Source organism: Macrobrachium rosenbergii, chromosome 14 (assembly GCF_040412425.1).
Source record: "Macrobrachium rosenbergii isolate ZJJX-2024 chromosome 14, ASM4041242v1, whole genome shotgun sequence".
NCBI lineage: Eukaryota > Metazoa > Arthropoda > Malacostraca > Decapoda > Palaemonidae > Macrobrachium > Macrobrachium rosenbergii.
In genome coordinates this window covers 40,356,266-40,374,433 of record NC_089754.1, presented here as the reverse complement: position 1 = coordinate 40,374,433, position 18,168 = coordinate 40,356,266, and the positions used below count along the sequence as shown (strand labels likewise).

At 34.4% G+C, this 18,168-nt stretch overlaps 1 protein-coding gene across 5 annotated transcripts in view; it reads right to left on the bottom strand.

Moving 5' to 3' along the window:
- Positions 1–2,151: 2,151 nt before the first annotated feature.
- LOC136845995 (ubiquitin-conjugating enzyme E2 Z-like) overlaps positions 2,152–18,168 on the bottom strand; it is a 70,902-nt gene continuing 54,885 nt past the window's right edge. For 3 of the 5 annotated variants that reach the window (XM_067116575.1, XM_067116574.1, XM_067116573.1), the window contains 6 exons: positions 16,584–17,000; positions 13,518–13,778; positions 7,038–7,149; positions 4,210–4,416; positions 2,952–3,247; positions 2,152–2,277 (listed from right to left, as the gene is read on the bottom strand). In XM_067116575.1, the coding sequence (XP_066972676.1) occupies positions 2,259–2,277; positions 2,952–3,247; positions 4,210–4,416; positions 7,038–7,149; positions 13,518–13,778; positions 16,584–16,969 (1,281 nt within the window). In that variant the 5' untranslated portion in view covers positions 16,970–17,000 and the 3' untranslated portion in view covers positions 2,152–2,258. The remainder of the gene's footprint in view (positions 2,278–2,951; positions 3,248–4,209; positions 4,417–7,037; positions 7,150–13,517; positions 13,779–16,583; positions 17,001–18,168) is intronic. The other 2 variants (XM_067116577.1, XM_067116576.1) reach the window with 1 other exon arrangement.

The window sequence follows — 18,168 nt, the reverse complement described above, 5'->3', positions numbered from 1 at the left end:
TGTACCTGTAGAATTTGGAATACATTTCACAGAATTATATAAGTTCAATCAAATTTCATTTACTGATAAAAATTATTTCAGTGTCACATTTATGAAGTCAGCAAAACCATCACAAAGATACCAACTCCTAACGAAAGACGCCGGGAAAAAAATTGGCAATAATTGTTGTAGTAGTATTGAGAGAAGTCTCATTTGTAACTGCTCTTTACCTTCCTTTAGTTTGCCAATGAATGAGCCGGCTTCAGTTTAATTTCCCTGGGGTAACCTATTTTCGGTAATTTCTTTCAAAAATCCTCGGAATTTAAATATTAGGTGGAATTAAAATACTATTAATTCATCCCTATCGCCCTGATATTGCTTCTGCATGAAGTAATCTGCTCCTGATTTAACACTACACTGGGCAATTGATATCACACACGTGATGAAAATGGCCTCTGCGAAATTCTGACACTCCTGTCTTCCTGGGCTTTATCTCCCACAAGTATCCAGTCATACTCGGTATCATTGCTGACAGATCTCATCCAAATAGATCTGGTCTTCCAGCACTATCATGTACTATACTACCAAGGGTTGTACAGAGGCATAACCATCTCCATTTTCTCATCTACATATGGAACTTCCGTATTTTTACCTATGGTATCCATTCTAACATTGTTTTGCCATCTAACACCTAATATTCTTCTTAAAGCTTTATCTCCAAATCAACAAAATTTACTGTCATACCATGATTCAGGTGTGTATAAAAATAAAATGTTGTAGACCTTTGCATAAAGTTCCCTTTTCATGGTTTTAAATTAATTTTCAAATCGCGTTCAGCTTCCCTGTCATTGATTTGCCCTTTTCAGTTATTTTATTAATTCCAACTTAAGAGACCATGTACTGGATATCCTTGTTCCTAAATGTTCAAAAGTTTTCTCAATCATTCTTTCTCCATCTAATATTTTTTCATCACTTTGTGGAAAAATTGTCATTACTTTTGTTTTCCTTAAATTTATTTTGAGCCCCATCCCTCTAGGCATATGATGCACTCTATTTTAGCAAGTGTAGTAAAACTTGTAGCCTTTTGCAGATGAAAACATCATCTACATGTTCAACATCTGGCAAGTTTCTATTTTCACCCTAGCCTAAATATAATACTGGGTCTTAGATCCACCAACTGCCGTCTCATGATCAGCATCAGCCATTTTTGTTGCCATCACTCTTATCAACTTTTGCATTCACTTCATAGTTAACAATTTCAATATATTCTGGTGTTTCATCTCTAAAATTTTGTATTTCTGTATAAATTTCATCTTTTATTTTCTAGAGTTCATTCATTGGTGTGCAGCACATGATAATACTCTCATTGTACTTTTAGGTCTTGTCAGCCTTAATCTATTGTTTTCTGCTGTTTTAGCATCAAGATAATAGATCATGCCTACTCATCCTCTTACCAATGTCATTGGCGGCTCCTGAATAAATATACACATTACCTCTTTGTAGTCTCTCTTTTCCCATTCCTTTGCACCTGGAGTCATAAACAACTAAGATGTCCAGTCCATATTTCTTGAATTCATTTTCTTCCTATTCCATCAAGCTTGATTCAGGGCTCTTACATTCCAGTTCCCCTTTTCAATTTTTACTATTTATAAACCAGGATATTCTTAATGACACCATATGCCTGAGACCATCTAAAGGTCTTTAAAGGTCCTCTACCAGGTGTCCAGAGCTGAAGCCAAAGAGACGACACAATGTATGCCTTAACCATATGCAATATCCTGCTGCTACTGATTTCTGATGTTCATCCTAAGCAAGTTCAATCGTCATTTTGGGTCTAGCCTTTACCTAAATAGGTGTCAATCTACAAAGCATGTGCTCATGCCTTGAGCTAGGGACAATAATCCTGGTGATAAAGTCAAGGGGAATCTATCACTCTAAGAGTTGGAATGGCTGATAAAATCATACATGCTGGGTCCCTGTGTGCTGCTGGTTAAATACAAACTTCTTGAAGATATGAAAAACTATCCTAAGCCATAGAATGCACAGAGAGAGGTTTGTAAACTTTACCATATCAAATTACTTTGCAACAATAAATTCAGGTGAAAACACAATGTGGTCTAGATCCTCCAGATGACCCCAATATGTAAAGGTTAATAAGATTAAAACAAGGAATTGCCATTGATTATTTCCTGTTAAGTGATTTTTTGGAACATTACAAAATTTAAAACAGTGGACTATGTAACTTACTGAAAAATAGTTATTACGACTTCTCCCGCAATTTAACACAACTGTGGTTCACTGAAATAACAAAGAAAAATATATAACTGTAGAAAGCTCCTTAAAATGAAAATTCATTTTAATATAATAAACTTGAAGTGGGAGTTACAGTCCTTTTAATCTGTTGCTTGTAAATGTGGATATATTTATATACATATACAGTAATTGTATATTAACTATGCTCTTAACAGCACCATATGATAATCATCTCTATAAATACCAGTAACTCATATAAAATTTTACTTATAAAAAGACATAAAAATACTGATAAATGCTAAATCACATTTAAGTTCAAAGGAATGTACTCAGCATTAAGAATAAAACATACAAACCTAAAAACAAACTAATTTACAAAAAAAAATTATTGGTCATGTACATCAAAGCTTCCAACTTCCTATTTCCAGAACTAGCAAGGAAACTTCAGATTACTCGACATGCAAATGGATAAACTTGTACAATTATAGGCATTAAGTTTTTCTGGTAAAACAGAAAATTCTAAGGGAGTCTCACAAGATCATGGTAAGGGAACAAGAATTCAAAAGGATTCAAGATTATCTTACAAACCCTTTTATATTCACCTTGAAGTTCAAAGGCAATATGAAAAGCTAAAAATATTACATGGCAGTGCAGGTACAGTATTTAAAACTTAAACTGAATGACCAATATCCTTATAAGGCCTACTCCTCAGCACCTACATCTCATCCAGCATTAGCATTTTCATTCCAACATCAACTACCTCTTGTTCTCCATCAGCAAGCTGCTCGCCTTCACCTCCCTCTTCCTCCTCATCACTAGCACCTGGATTACCGTCACAAGAACTAATACTTGAAGCGTCACCATCATCAACTTCAGACATTCCACTTATGGGAGTAGTAGAAAAGTTAGGAACAGAAGGTATTCCACATGGGGTTATGCTTTCCTTTAATTTTTCTAGTTGCTTAAGCATAGCACCATACTGAAATTTTCCTCGCACCTCTCTGCTAATTGGATCCTGCAAGAAGCATATTTAAGAAAAACTTTCCATCAGCAAAACAGTAAACAAAATCTTCAAAGTGCAAGAAATTTTACTTACATACAGCACATTTGTGTGCATTAAGGACTTTTATGACACGATTCACCAAATATGCATGGAACCGGCTGAGCTATAATCAGACTGAACACTGGAATTACAAATAACCTTTTATTCAACTCTTGTATGCTGGCCTGGAGGGTGTTACCTTAATGAACATACTAAATCTTATTCAATAAATAGCAACTTTTTGAAAATATAATAACTGGCTAAATGTAAGGACTCTGACAAAATTTCTTTTGAGAATTTGTTTCCGATAATCGACACATTACTGGCTAAAAATTGGACAATCACTAAAACTGTTTGACTGTAAAAGATGTCCTGCATTCAGGGACTGGGTTGTACTGTATAAGTTATTTACCAAATACCTAAAGGTCAGACAAGTGAAACCAATTCAAAGACAGTATAAAATTACTTTGCTGCAATGTTCTCTTTGGAATGAACACCAAAATTCAGCAATTAGTTTAATCTGTTTTAATTTTTCATTGTAGTTTGTTATATAAAACTTTAAAAATTTAATAAATGTTTCATTTAAATCTTTAAGTGTGTGTGCATGGCTTATTATAGACATATTACAACAATACTGTTATTTATTTGGTACAGTATACAAAAATTTACAAAATCTTTACATCATTGAAAATATATACTGTACTGATATGCACAATTAAAAAAATGTTATTAAAAAATACAAACTTTAACACAATTTGCCATAAAATAATGATCTTCAACACAAGAGAGAAAGAGAGAACCAGACTGACATACAGACAGTCATTCTCTTTTTGTTTACAGAAGCTCCAAAATACTCATGTTCTACTACAGCATGTTCAGCAAAAATGTTCATCAAAATTGGCAGAAAAGCAAAACCATGTAACAATCAGTCTTACCTCCATTACTGCTCCATCTTGATGTAAATTACTCTTGCAGATATCCAAATAGTGATCATAATATTCTAGAAAAGAGGCCTTCATGAATTCTATCATTTCTTCTGGAGCTGCCGGATGAGTACAGTTAAGTTGTTCCAACACAGACACCCTTATAGTTTCATGTTCAATTATGGTATTGTAAGTCTTGCTAGCTCCTGGTTTACGTTCCTTTAATGTTTTATGGAGGAAATAATAAAAGGATTACTATGTGAAAACATGTAATATTCTAGAAATAAAGTAGTTTTTTCATAAACAAATGTTATTTTACATTTGCCTAGCCTGTGGTAGCAGCAATCTCCAGACACATCCCACAAGTGTCCTTTTTAAGCCAAGTAACCATCAGGGTCTCAAAGTAACCCAGAGATGAAAAATGGTCATTCTCTTCTTTCAATACGTGTCCATGTCTGAGATTGCCACTACCCAAGATCTAGCTAACTTAATGAGTTTGTGTTGAAATGAACAGTCTACAGATTATTAGTCTACATGGGTGACATATTTTTCAGCACTGTGGATCACCACTGTGGAATGCATAAGGAAGTCTGCAGCCAACAGATGGATTTCTAAGAACATACCATTTCTTAAGAAAATGTTTGTTTTACTGGTACATCATAACCTACAAATACCTTCAGAGAAAGATCAACCACTGAACACTGCTGCCTGACAACTGAGCTATGAGTTAATCAAAGGATATGCAAGATTTCCTTGTATTAAATCTTTGCTCTGCTAATAGACGGTAATATACATCATTAACAGGACACTCTTGTGAAAAGTTTCTGTTCCTGTAAATCAAACCTCTATTTACTTTTACTTTAAAATGAAACATACCCAATTCTCCAACAAAATCTTATTACTATACTGTCAATAAAAAACCAACATTTCATACTTCATAAGATGAAGTATGAAAAACACAAGTGAAGTCTGAATAGAATAAAAATTATTATAAATTTTTATCATGAAGTATGAAAAACACAAGTGAAGTCTGACAGGCCTCTTATATCAACTCAACTGCTAAACAGCTACTTACTGGGAGGCAACACAGTTCTATGGTCATTTCTGTCTGACTGAATATCCATACAGTTGGTCATGTGTTGCTATAACTTTTATAGACATCCATTCTCCTTGGAGGTGGTAACTTGGCTCGAGTTTATAAGTACACATTGTCCATCCTTGAGTAGTTCTTCACTTCATACATCTTGAAATACCAGTCAGCAATGTGTATGTGTAACTTCATTAGATACTTAATACTTTATCTCCAAAGGATACCTGTCTCCTTGACAAGTGTCCTCATGACTAGTTGTTAAATGCATAAAACTGGTGCATACCACAAATTACGAGGAATGATGTTGAGCCCTGAAAAAACTCAAGTGTGGTTTTCTAGGACAATGGATCCTTCACACTGACCTTTCCTTTGATAAAGTTTCTTTAACTACATGACTGCAAATTCAAAATGGAGAAACATCTGGTTCATCTCTTCTTCAATAGCAATAGTTTGGCATAATGACAGAATCTTTCAAAATTTTAGGAGACCTGTCTATTCAGCAGAAATGTATTTATCTTTAATTCTGTCATGGTTTGAATACCGCTCCCATTTGGTATTCAGCAACTGACTTGCGCCTCAAATGTTTACATTTGAGATACATTAAATTTCTTATCACAGATTTTAGTATTGATCTCTGGCACTGTTGATCAATTAGATTATCATGTATGCTAATAAGTTTTCTCATAATTTTTTTCGTAATTTGCATTCACATCTTCCCAGATAATACTCTCAAACATAAAAAGCTAGATGTTTTGCCTTTTCTTTAGTGAGGCTGAATACCACACACCCTTCTATAAGTTTTGTTCCAGTTGTGACCAAACTATGGAATACTCTTTGATATCACGTAGTTATAATAGCTGGAACTTCTAAAAGTTTGAGCTGGACGCAAGTAATTTTGTCTTGACCAAACTCACATGGGTCATTCATACTTCTCTAACTTGTTTTTCGTTGTGATTTTTTCCCACAGTTTACTTTTCCAAGACTATTTATTTTCTGTACTGGGTTGCTTTCCCTATTGGAGCCCTTCAGCTTCTAAGTAAGTAACTGGGTGTTGTTTGGTATCATGAGTGCCTCAGTCAATGATGCCAAACAGAAAAATGACAAACTTTTAAAGTAATTTGTATTTTTCCTAACATACAAACCTGAGGTCTTTACATAGGGGATTAACTTTCAGCAAGCTGGAAAACCAGCTGTTAAACTTTTGCAATGTGGTTGTGGTAATAGCTACTGATGGTAAGGGTGGAAGCACAGCCCACAAGTTGGTGCGCATTCTATTCTACACAGTTCACCGTTTGGCCCAGGTAAGAGAATGAGGGGTGGTAAGAGGTAGGCCCTTTATGTAAAAACCTCACGTATGTATGTTAGGAAAATACATATTACTTTAAAAATTATTTGTTCTTACACAAATACAAACCCTCGGTCTTTACATATGGGAGACTTGCTTTTGATGGGAGAATTCTGAGTAAATCTCTGAACTGAATGGTAGTTCGCCTCACCTGGGTACTCTCTTCCTGGTCGTGAAAGAGCAAAGGAAGGAGACTGTACCTCTGATCTATTGAACAAGAGATATGTTCAAGTGCCAGATTTCCGTGCATTTCGAATTAATGGAATGTAATATCCTTCATTCAAAAAGGTTGGATGAACTCACAGTGTTAGAGACAACACTGGCTGAAAAAAAAATCGTGTCTATTCTCACAGGAACACATAAAAATGGAACCAAATTTCAAACTTATTTATTACAGTTACATACCTTGTCAAAACCAGGCTCATTGTGGTAGGGATGTTCATTCATAAGGCTCTGGACTGACAATAAAACGCTTGACAAATTGGACGCCGGACTCCAAGCTGGACCAGACCAAGTACTGTAAATGAAATCTATTAGTTCTTGAAACTAATTTTACTTGCAGGCTCTTACATAATCAAACAATCTCTCAAATATTCAAAGAGCCTGACCATTGTACATAAAGTTGGCAAAGACTTTCAAGGAATATAACTTGGAAGAAACTTGCACACAGATAATGAAAACATAGAACAAATAAAAAAAATTCCTGTGAAAAGATATGCTCTTAGCAAAATTCAGATTTTTAAATTTATAAAATTTAACCACCACAGTACAATACTTCAAGAAAATTTAGAACACCAAAAATGCGTTAGACAGCAATTCAAGTACACGAAACGAGGAATCATGACAACACAAACTGAGTGATTCTAATAATGATGCATTTATATTTAGAATATCATCAGATTCCCTGTGATGTGCAAACAATCTAAAACTATCCAGAGTTCAACCAGACTGCATTTTTACTAGAGAAAATGAAAGTGTAATATTTATTCTAAAAATTATCCAAGAAAGTGTAATATTCATTCCAAAAATTATCCAGACACTCTTAACCATACATTTGTTCAAGCCAATCTTATCAATTTACATCTGTTCCCTGGACTCACAAAAGTAAAAACCCTCATCACGTCAGGTATCCCTATGGGAAGCGATTATTGTCTAAGTGGTACTTGGGTCATCCCATGTGTGTCTGTAAAGCAAGCAAAAATATAATGCCTTTACTCCAAGAACTCTAAATTTTACACTCTTTATATTTTCATACATTATTTTGACCCATTTTCTGTATATATTTAAATCTTTATCCAGTTTTACTGGTTGTGGAGCTGGCACTTCATACTAATTTGGTGAAGTGTCTATTATATTTCACATGAATTTATATCTTCCCAGTGAGAGGTATATCTTCTAATTATAAGGTTACAGCTAATACATTTATCAGTTTCAGTTCATTAAGTTTGGTATTCCCCTTAAAATTAAATTACCTTTCCTCATTTTGCTAATTGTTTAAGGTGTTTGTTGACCTTATTCTGCAAGATTTAATAGTTCTTATATTAGGTTGCACAATATTACATGATTATCATCATCAACATCATTAGCAGTTTGTCAATGGCCTTATACTTTTTAGCAAGGATATTATATTGTGACTTTTGTCTTGCTTAGTACTGGTAATAGTCATATAAGTGTTATGGACACGCTACTTTAATGTTTTATATGCAATATTTTATACACTCCATAGGACCTGTACTGTCATTAGCGTTCATAACTTTATTCCAAAACTTACTGTGGTGGCTCTAGCAACTAATACTTAGGACTCATCGCTGTGAAAGCATATTTCTGCTAAAATGACATTTTTATTATAAAATAGTTCTATATATACTTAACCAGTAATTACTTAGCTAGAGTTTCTAACTCGACAGCAGCTTCAATTTTGAAAATCATGGTAGCAATAGTCTTTTGTTCATGTAGGTGACTAACCCCGCCCACTTTTGGGATAAGTGAGAGAGAGGAAAAACTCAGCCAAGAGCTTCACTTTTGTTTATGCTCTAATGTCCTTGCGAGGGGAGGAAGGCAGGCTCCATCCGTAATTACTGGGCAAGTATATATAAAACTTTTATCATAAAAATGTCATTTCTATATAAGTACCTTACCCAGTAATTACTTAGCTGAATCCACATTGACAGGAGAGGGGGATTCATTTCATTAATATATTAATGAAATGAGAGCAGAATAAATAGGCTTAGCATTGAAAACAATGCTCGTTGTTCCTTACCTGGTGAGAGAGCTGTGCAGGTAGAGGCTGCCTCTGGTTAGCGCTCATCTCAACCAAGTAGTGGCGTGGCGGTAAAGCCAGGATCACCTCTACTGAAGTGAGGGACTTCACAGCAGAGGAGTACTCATATCGCTAACAAAGTATGATATAAACTTTGCAACGAAAGAGACATCCGATCATTAACAAAGCCAACTGCCCAGGGTGCAGTACAATAAAAAAAAAAAAAAAAAAAAAAACACAAAACCAGAGAATGTAGTCACCTACACCACACATTAAAAAAACATAGTACATCCTCAACTTACGGCGCCACCAACTTACAGAGATTCAATCTTATGGCACATTTTCAGTGCTGTTAACGGCGTTTTACAGCGCCGTAACCTGATGTTGCATCAAGTTATGGCGCCGTAAGCGCCACTGATGGCGCTAGCAGCAAGAATAGGCATTAAATTAACAGCACTATAACTTGATGCAACATCAAGTTACGGTGCTGTTAAAGCGCCGATAACAGAGAAAAATCGACTTATGGTGGAAATCAACTTACAGTGCCGCACTGGAACGGACCCCGTGACGTAAGTCGAGGACTCACTGTATATATATATAAAAAACCACCCTACACAGAAAAACCTGGTGGGCAATCTAGGTACCTTGTACCCTCCAGGCCCCCCATCAACTCAGTGCCCTGTGCCAAGGTGAAGAGACAGAGGAATGGAAGTGTTGCTTCCTAGGTTCCCTTCCTGAACACTATGCCAGCCATGGACAACTCTCCTAGTGTACTGCCGTCTTCGTAAGTCATCTCCAAGTCTCATATATAATGTATAACAAAAACTGACTTACATTTCCAGAATGTAGTCTGTAAGATTGAAGCAAGGGAAACATTATGGTTAAAAGCCAACTGATGTAGCAACTGCTCTATGTCATGGGCTCTAACCTTTAGCACAGGTAGGATATCTTCTCAAATTTGAGTGTGTGCTTCCAGAATAAGGTCTTGTACGAAAAAAGACAGAGCATTCTTAGACAGGGGTCTGGAAGGGTTCTTAACCAAACACCAAAGATTCCTTGCTGGGCCTCTAATCTTTTCTGTCCTCTTAACCCTTAAACGCCTACTGGACGTATCATACATCGACTAAAATTGTCTGTTGGGTGCCAAGTGGGCGTACCGTACGTCGACTACAAAAAATTTCAACCTTCGGTCAACTTTGACTCGACCGAAACGGTCGAAAAACGCAATTGTAAGCTAAACCTCTTACATTCTAGTAATATTCAATCATGTACCTTCATTTTGCAACAAATTGGAAGTCTCTAGCACAATATTTCGATTTATGATGAATTTTTGAAAAAAACTTTTTTCTTACGCCCGCGCGGTAACTCGGCCGAAAATGTCAGAAATTCTTTCGTCATTTTGTTGTCATTTTTGCACTGTTCTATATTAGCTGTTACATAAAGTTTTATATATGAAAATGTGCGCAATTTCATGTACAATACAACAGAAAATAACTCATGGTTGTAGCTTTTATCAGTTTTGAAATATTTTCATATAAATCACAAACACTGCCAAAATTTCAACCTTCAGTCAACTTTGACTCGACAGAAATGGTAAAAAAAACACAATTGTAAGCTAAAACTCTTACATTCTAGTAATATTCAATCATTTACCTTCATTTTGCAACCAATTGAAAGTCTCTAGCACAATATTTCGATTTATGGTGAGTTTTGAAAAAACTTTTTCCTTAAATCCGCGCCAGAAATTCTTTCAAATCACGTTGTCGTAATGTTCGCACTGTTTTATATTAGTCGTTACATAAAGTTTTATATATGGAAATGTGCGCAATTTCATGTAGAATACAACAGAAAATAACTCATGGTTGTAGCTTTTATCAGTTTGGAAATATTTTCATATAAATCACGATAACTGCCAAAATGTCAAGCTTCGGTCAACTTTAACTCGACCAAAATGGTAAAAAAACACAATTATAAGCTAAAACTCTTACATTCTAGTAATATTCAATCATGTACCTTCATTCTGCAACAAACTGGAAGTCTCTAGCACAATATTTCGATTTATGGTGAATTTCTGAAAAAAAAAAAAAAAAAAACTTTTTCCTTACGTCTGCTTGTGGTAACACGGCGAACATCTCAGAAATTCTTTCGTCATGTTGTCGTACTGTTTTGCATCGTTTTACCTTAGTCGTTACATAAACTTTTATATATGAAAATGTGCGCAATTTCATGTAGAATACAACAGAAGATAGCTCATGGTTGTAGCTTTTATCAGTTTTGAAATATTTTCACATAAATTACGATAACTGCAAAATTTCAACCTTGGTCAATTTTAACTCGACCCGAAATGGTAAAAAAACGCAATTGTAAGCTAAAACTCTTACATTCTAGTAATATTCAATCGTTTACCTTCATTTTGCAATAAATTGGAAGTCTCTAGCACAATATTTCGATTTATGGTGAATTTTTGAAAAAACATTTTCCTTACATCTGCGTGGTAACTCTGCGAACATCTCAGAAATTCTTTCGTCGTTGTCGTAATATTTGCACCGTTTTATGTTAGTCGTTACATAAAGTTTTATATATGAAAATGTGCGCAATTTCATGTACAATACAACAGAAAATAACTCATGGTTGTAGCTTTCATCGGATTTGAAATATTTTCATATAAATCACGATAAATAGAAAAAATTCGACTTTCGGTCAACTTTAACTCGACCGAAATGGTCGAAAACTGTAATTGTAAGCTAAAACACTTACAGTCTAGTAATATTCAATCAATTAGCTTCATTTTTCAACAAACGGGAAGTCTCTAGCACAATATTTCGATTTATGGTGAATTTTTGAAAAAAACATTTTTTACGTTCTGCGGCGTTACAATTCATGCATCATTTTGTGATAATATTTTCTCTGTGTTGCTTTGATCATTTTACAATTTGTTATACACCAAAATCATCGCAATTTAGTGTACAATACAACTAAAAAAAATTAACTCATTAGCTTTAACCGTTGTGGTTACAGCGCGATTTGTATACAATTATATAAGTTTTTTTTTCGCTGTCATATATTCCAATATTTATATATGATAATGATATTTTTTCTCATTTCTGATGGTTGCATACTAAACTTCAGGCAATGACAAAAAAAGGAGCCAAAAATGAACTCTTAATCTTAAAAACTAAGCGTGCTGTGATTTTTTGAAAAAACTTTTTTTCCGCTTCGGCGCTAACTCACCGAACGCTGCCGGCATATGGGAGACGTTTCTGTAAATAGAGGCTCGGCGTTTAAGGGTAAATGTAATATCTAGGAGCTGTTACTGGACACAGGATTCTCTCCTCTTCCTCTAGACCTAGGATATCCATTAAGCTTTTATAGTAAAGGAAAGAGGCCATGGCTGTGAAGGATTCTCATTCTCTGCTAAGAAGCCCAGAGTAAGGGAACAGATAGCATCTCCCTGGGAAAAACCAATTTTTCTGGCTATTGCGTGGAGCTCACTCCCTCTCCTCACAGTGCTAGAGCAACCAGAAAAACAGTCTTTTTTGCAAGATTCCTCAGCGAGGACGAACGGATGGGTTCAAAATGTGAACTCGACAGCCACTTATGGACGTCTAAGGACCAAGGAGATGCTTCCTCCTTATTAACCTTGGACATGTTGAAAGACCTAATATGATCTGAGAGATCCCTGGCTGGATGAAATATCTAACCTTCTGTGCCTGAAGACGGGGCTAAGCGCAGCTCTGTATCCTTTTATCGTTGAAGAAGAAAGGTCCCTGGTGGATCTCAAGTAGAGAAAAAAGTCTGCCACTTGAGTTATACTGGTTTTAGAAGAAGAGATGTTATCCTTCTTACATCAAAGTCTAAAGACTGCCCACTTTGCCTGGTAGACTTTGTTAGTAGGATGTCGTCTACATTTAGAAATCACTTCCAACACAGTTCTTGAAAAGCCCTTTGCTCACGAGAGTCTGAAGACAGTCGAAACCCTGTCAGGGCCAGGGTGAATGTGTCCTGATAAAACTTCCTGTGGGGTTGTCTGAGTAGAACTGGGATTTCCAGAAGTTGTGGGAAGCCTACTAGTAGCTCGAGTAGCTCCGGGAACGATTCTTTCCTCAGCCAAAAGGGAGCTATCAACATCATCTTGGTGCTCTGCTACCCATCAGCCTTTTGCATATGGTGATTTCAACCATACCCTGTGTATTGTATGCATAAAACTGTGTTTATCATTTCCCCAATCCAGTACTGTCCCTCATAGGGATCTGCTGGTATGCAACTCATCATACTGGAAATCCTTCTGCTGCCAAGAGGAACCATATGGTAGACTACCCGCCAACAATTAATTACCTTGTTAACAAGTGCCAGTGAACATTTCCATCTCAAGATGGCAATACTCATAGGGTATATACAAGGCAATGGTTTGTACTGAGTGAAGCAATATGTAAAAAAGTATGAAATTATAAAGTCCTAAATACATCATATTCAAAATTTAATAACTCAGTTCTGATGGCCATGAAAATAACTATATTTGTTTTAGCATAGAAATTCTAACTTTTGTTTATTAATAGCAGATAAGAGAAAAATGGTGCCTATAGTCTAAATGCAAATGAAGCTTCCAGCAAATCCAAAAAACTTACCCTAAGATACTGAGACAGACTTTGCCATTTTTATAAAGATTTGGATTAAATCTAACTTTTCCATGTCCTGTTGTCATGAGGCGAACTCGAGGTGGATGAAGAGGATACTGTGGTCCAAACCGAACAACAAAATGAAAGAAACCACCTTCATAGGGAGTATCAAAGGGTCCAATAATCAAACAGTGAACTGTGTACAAGTTTTCTTCATCAGGTACAATGAAAATGCCAGGTAATGGATCATTGAAGATACTTTTTAAATCTCTGAAAATGAGAAAGAATTCTTATTGTACACACTGTTTAAACACAACACACATCATATACTAAGACATGCAAATTTTGCACACTCATGAGCACAATACTGCACCAAATAAAAATGTATACTTATGAAAACAAGATACAAAGGTTAGAATTGAACAGATTTCATTTTAGTTCACTGTAATTAACAAATGAATTTGGCAACAAACATTTCTGAAATTTTAAGTGAAGCATTTCCTAATTTTAGAATTTGCTCATAGCATTTGAATTTTCCCACTGCAAGCATGTCACTTTAGTACAATACAGCAAAATATAATTAGTACAATACATACTTCATTCGTTTTATAATTCTTGAATATGGAACATTAAATGAAATTCTTACTAAGCGAGCACCGCTAAGTTTGTAAACACGCAATGACTGAACTATGATCCTATGGAGAACCAGTCCATTAACAATTGTAAACAAGATAAATGTGATTGTCAGTTGTCAGCCAGGAGCCCAGCAATCCAATTATTTGCCAAATTCTGTGGTGTAGTAATAATTTTATGTAGTGAATTAGTCCAACCACTGAACATTTTAACCTGACTTGGTATGTATTATGCATAATACACTGGCCTACCATCATGAAGAGATCAAACTCACAACAAAGCATTGCTAGCTTTTTCACTAAAAAATACAAAAGAACCTGACAAATATGACAAATTCAACAATAATTTGTATTTTTCCTGACACAAACCCACAACTGTTCGGCCACCTGAGTGTTCTGTAATTGTGAAAAACGTTCAGGACCCCAATTTGCTCTAAGGAGCAACTGGATGTAATGGATACTCCATCAACATCAGGGTTAGTCAGCAAGAGCATAATCAAGTCTTTTGATCTCGAGGAACTTGTAGATGATTTTGCTTATCTGAAGAAACTTCTTCGCTACCCTTTGCTCTAGATGGGCTACAAAGGTCAAACCATTTACTGAATTATCATATCTACGATATTTTTTACATTTGAGCGAGATTAAATTACCATAATTACACTTTTTATTTAGATTATGATGCAATTATAATTTCATTTTATGAATCTTTTTGTAACTGACGTTTTTCTTTTTGTTTAAATCGTTTCATAACTAAATAAAGTTGGATCTATCATTAATCATTATTGTGTAGGTACTTACTATATATTTCTATATTATCATGCAATAACATATGTCAGGAGTAAGGCTGAAGTACACTATCAAACTATATTTTAATTAGCCTCTGTGAATGGCAGAATGGATCAATTGATGATGGTAATGTCAATACCCAAACTCACTAACCACTAGTATTTCCCATAAAAGTGGCTACTGTGAGTAATGGGTGGATGTCAGAAAATATCACAATGCGTACGCCTGTAAGAAATAAGACTGTAAAGACAGTCACAATGAAAGAATCTTAGGTTATAATTTTTCTCTATTTCAAATGTTCATATTCAATTAAGTTTAATGTTTTGTGGTATACATTCACTACACTGCAGTAATAGTAATAATAACAAATACCTTTACAACAAAGAGGACCTCGGTAACAAGATGTACTTATGTTTTCTTTACAAATAGACAGTATGAACAATAATGCTGAGCTGAAGATGAGAATGGCTAAAATGGTATGAGTGATTTATTTGAGTGCTAGCTGTAAGAATTTATAACTATGAATATATAACATGAAAATGGACACACATATTTCTTTTTTCCTGGAATTATAGAAGTTTTTGGATGATTAAATATATATATATATATACATATATATATATATGTATATATATATATATATATATATATATATATATATATATATATATATATATATATATATATATATATATATATATATATATATATATATATATATATATATATATATATATATATATATAAAATATATATATATATATATATATATATATATATATATATATATATATATATATATATATATATATATATATATATATATATATATATATATATATATATATATATATATATATATATATATATATATTATGTACCTTTCCTTTGTTATTGCATCATTTGTTTCATTTTCTAATAAAAAATAAATTGTACACTTTCTATCCCCTGGGTATTAGAACCAGACTTCCTCTTTACTCCTATATTGTCATTCCTATTTCTAGTTTTATGATATATATATATATATTATATATATATATATATATATATACAGTATATACATACATATATATATATATATGTATATATATATATATATATATATATATATATATATATATATATATATATATATATATATATATATATATATATATATATATATATATAACATATATATCTGTTCCAGCCAGTGATTTACTATTATATACCTCTAAATCCCATGACCCTTAGTAAATAGCAGACATAGAAATAGTGAATCTGACAATGCAAAATTGAAACATTAAACCAACTGTCAAATTGAGTGTTCTTTCTAAAAACAAAACACTAAACTGTAGTTGGCAACATTACCTCTCCTTTAAATTGGTCACATTCATCTAACCCAAAAGAGTAAATGAAACCCTCTATAGCCTATACTTAAATGTAAAGAATTCAGAACATCCTTGTTAGAATTAATAGTTACATTATTAATTCTAATGATTTCCAATAATCTAAATAACATCTTACATATTCAGAAAGAAAAACACTTTGAACCAGTCCAATGAGTGCAAAGAATGTTAACCCCATGGGCATACTGCTATAAACAAACAAGTAAAAATGTTTCTAATGATCCCCAGGTTACAAAAAATCATACTATAAAGTAAAATTCAACACTTACTTTTTAACTCTATGAGTACACAGGATTCCTGGTGGTCCTGCCATATCCCAGTCTGGAGAACTCAGAGGGTCAAACAGGTTATGTATTGAGGATTCAGGAGGAATGGTTGATGTTGAGTTACTAGATGATGTCATTGTTGTCCCTGATAATAGCTGAGTAAGAGGATCTGTGGTGGGAGACTGAGAATTTGATTGAGATGATGATGCTGATGACTGAGTAGGAGACATCATCGTTGGTGTGCTATTGGAGGATGAAGACAGGCCTTGCGATGACAAATATGGTGGATTGTAAACCAATGATTGAGCAGAGGTAACATGTGGATTTGAATGTTGTGGCGACACAACCGGAGAGGATTCAGCACCTGCCCCTGAGCACTCCAGTTCCATTTTAGCCTTCCCAGTATTCTTGCAGATTTCCCTAAAGGCAAAATAAACCACAACATGAAAGTTATGGCTTAAAGGAATATCTAAAATTTAAATAATCTATATGCTTTATGTATTTTGCCTGAGAATATTAATGGAATAGCTATTTACAACCCAGTATTTTGTTTACTCAAATTACCATGATGATGTTATGACCTGCAATGCTTAAAGGGGAGAAAATCTTAGCAGTGTTATACCACACTTAAATACTTCAAACATTAAAAATTTCAGACTAAAGGCAAAAGAGTAGAAACAATTTTTGGACAACAATTCAATTATTGTATTAATATATGAAAGCATATGCAACTTAATCAAGTCCCTATCTGCTCTTCTTTAATTCTCTGTAACAATAAAGGACTTAGTGCTGACTGCCAATGGTCACAATAGCCTCAAATTGTCTGATGGTTCTGGGGTCTGGCCGTATGATGAACAACAAACAACCTATATTGGAGCCTACACTTGAAGATACAAGATATCCCACAGCTAACAGTAATTTCACATAATGTATAGTCTTAATTCTTATCTACATTTACCATTCATTTAAAAGAAATATATCTGCAAAATGCAGCAAGTCTAAACTGGTAACCTAGGACAAACCCACAATCATAATGTAGATGATAAGCAGAGAAGTCTGATAAGTTGAGGTTTGATAAATAGAGGGGTTACTATACTAATATCTACCTCTTCTTCAGATAGCCTATACCTGCCAGTGTCTTTGCTCTAGAAGTTGTGTTATGGGGGAGTAACATACCCAGCCTAATGAGTATTTTCAATAGCCTTTGCCTCCACAGAGACTATCTAATTGCCTGCATTACTACTCTACCTAACGACTTCTGAAGATGAAACATATATAGCCTATATGGAGTACAATCTCTTCCTATTTACATGCTACTTCCCATGCAGACGTGGCTTTCTATGAAATACAGTACAAACTGACAACTGTCACTTTCACAATTTTTTCCTTCCTCTTTCTTCCGCACCTTCCCATAATGTGCATACCTTGTCCCTTGCATATTAATGTTGTTAAACACCTAACCCATTTGTTATTCCTGATAGTTCAGAAGCCTGTCAACTTTTCATCTTTTCAAAGGGTTCTTACGCTCCTCTGACATCACGTTTTGATCCATTTGTCACATCATCCTTTAATTTAAGCTCTTATCCTT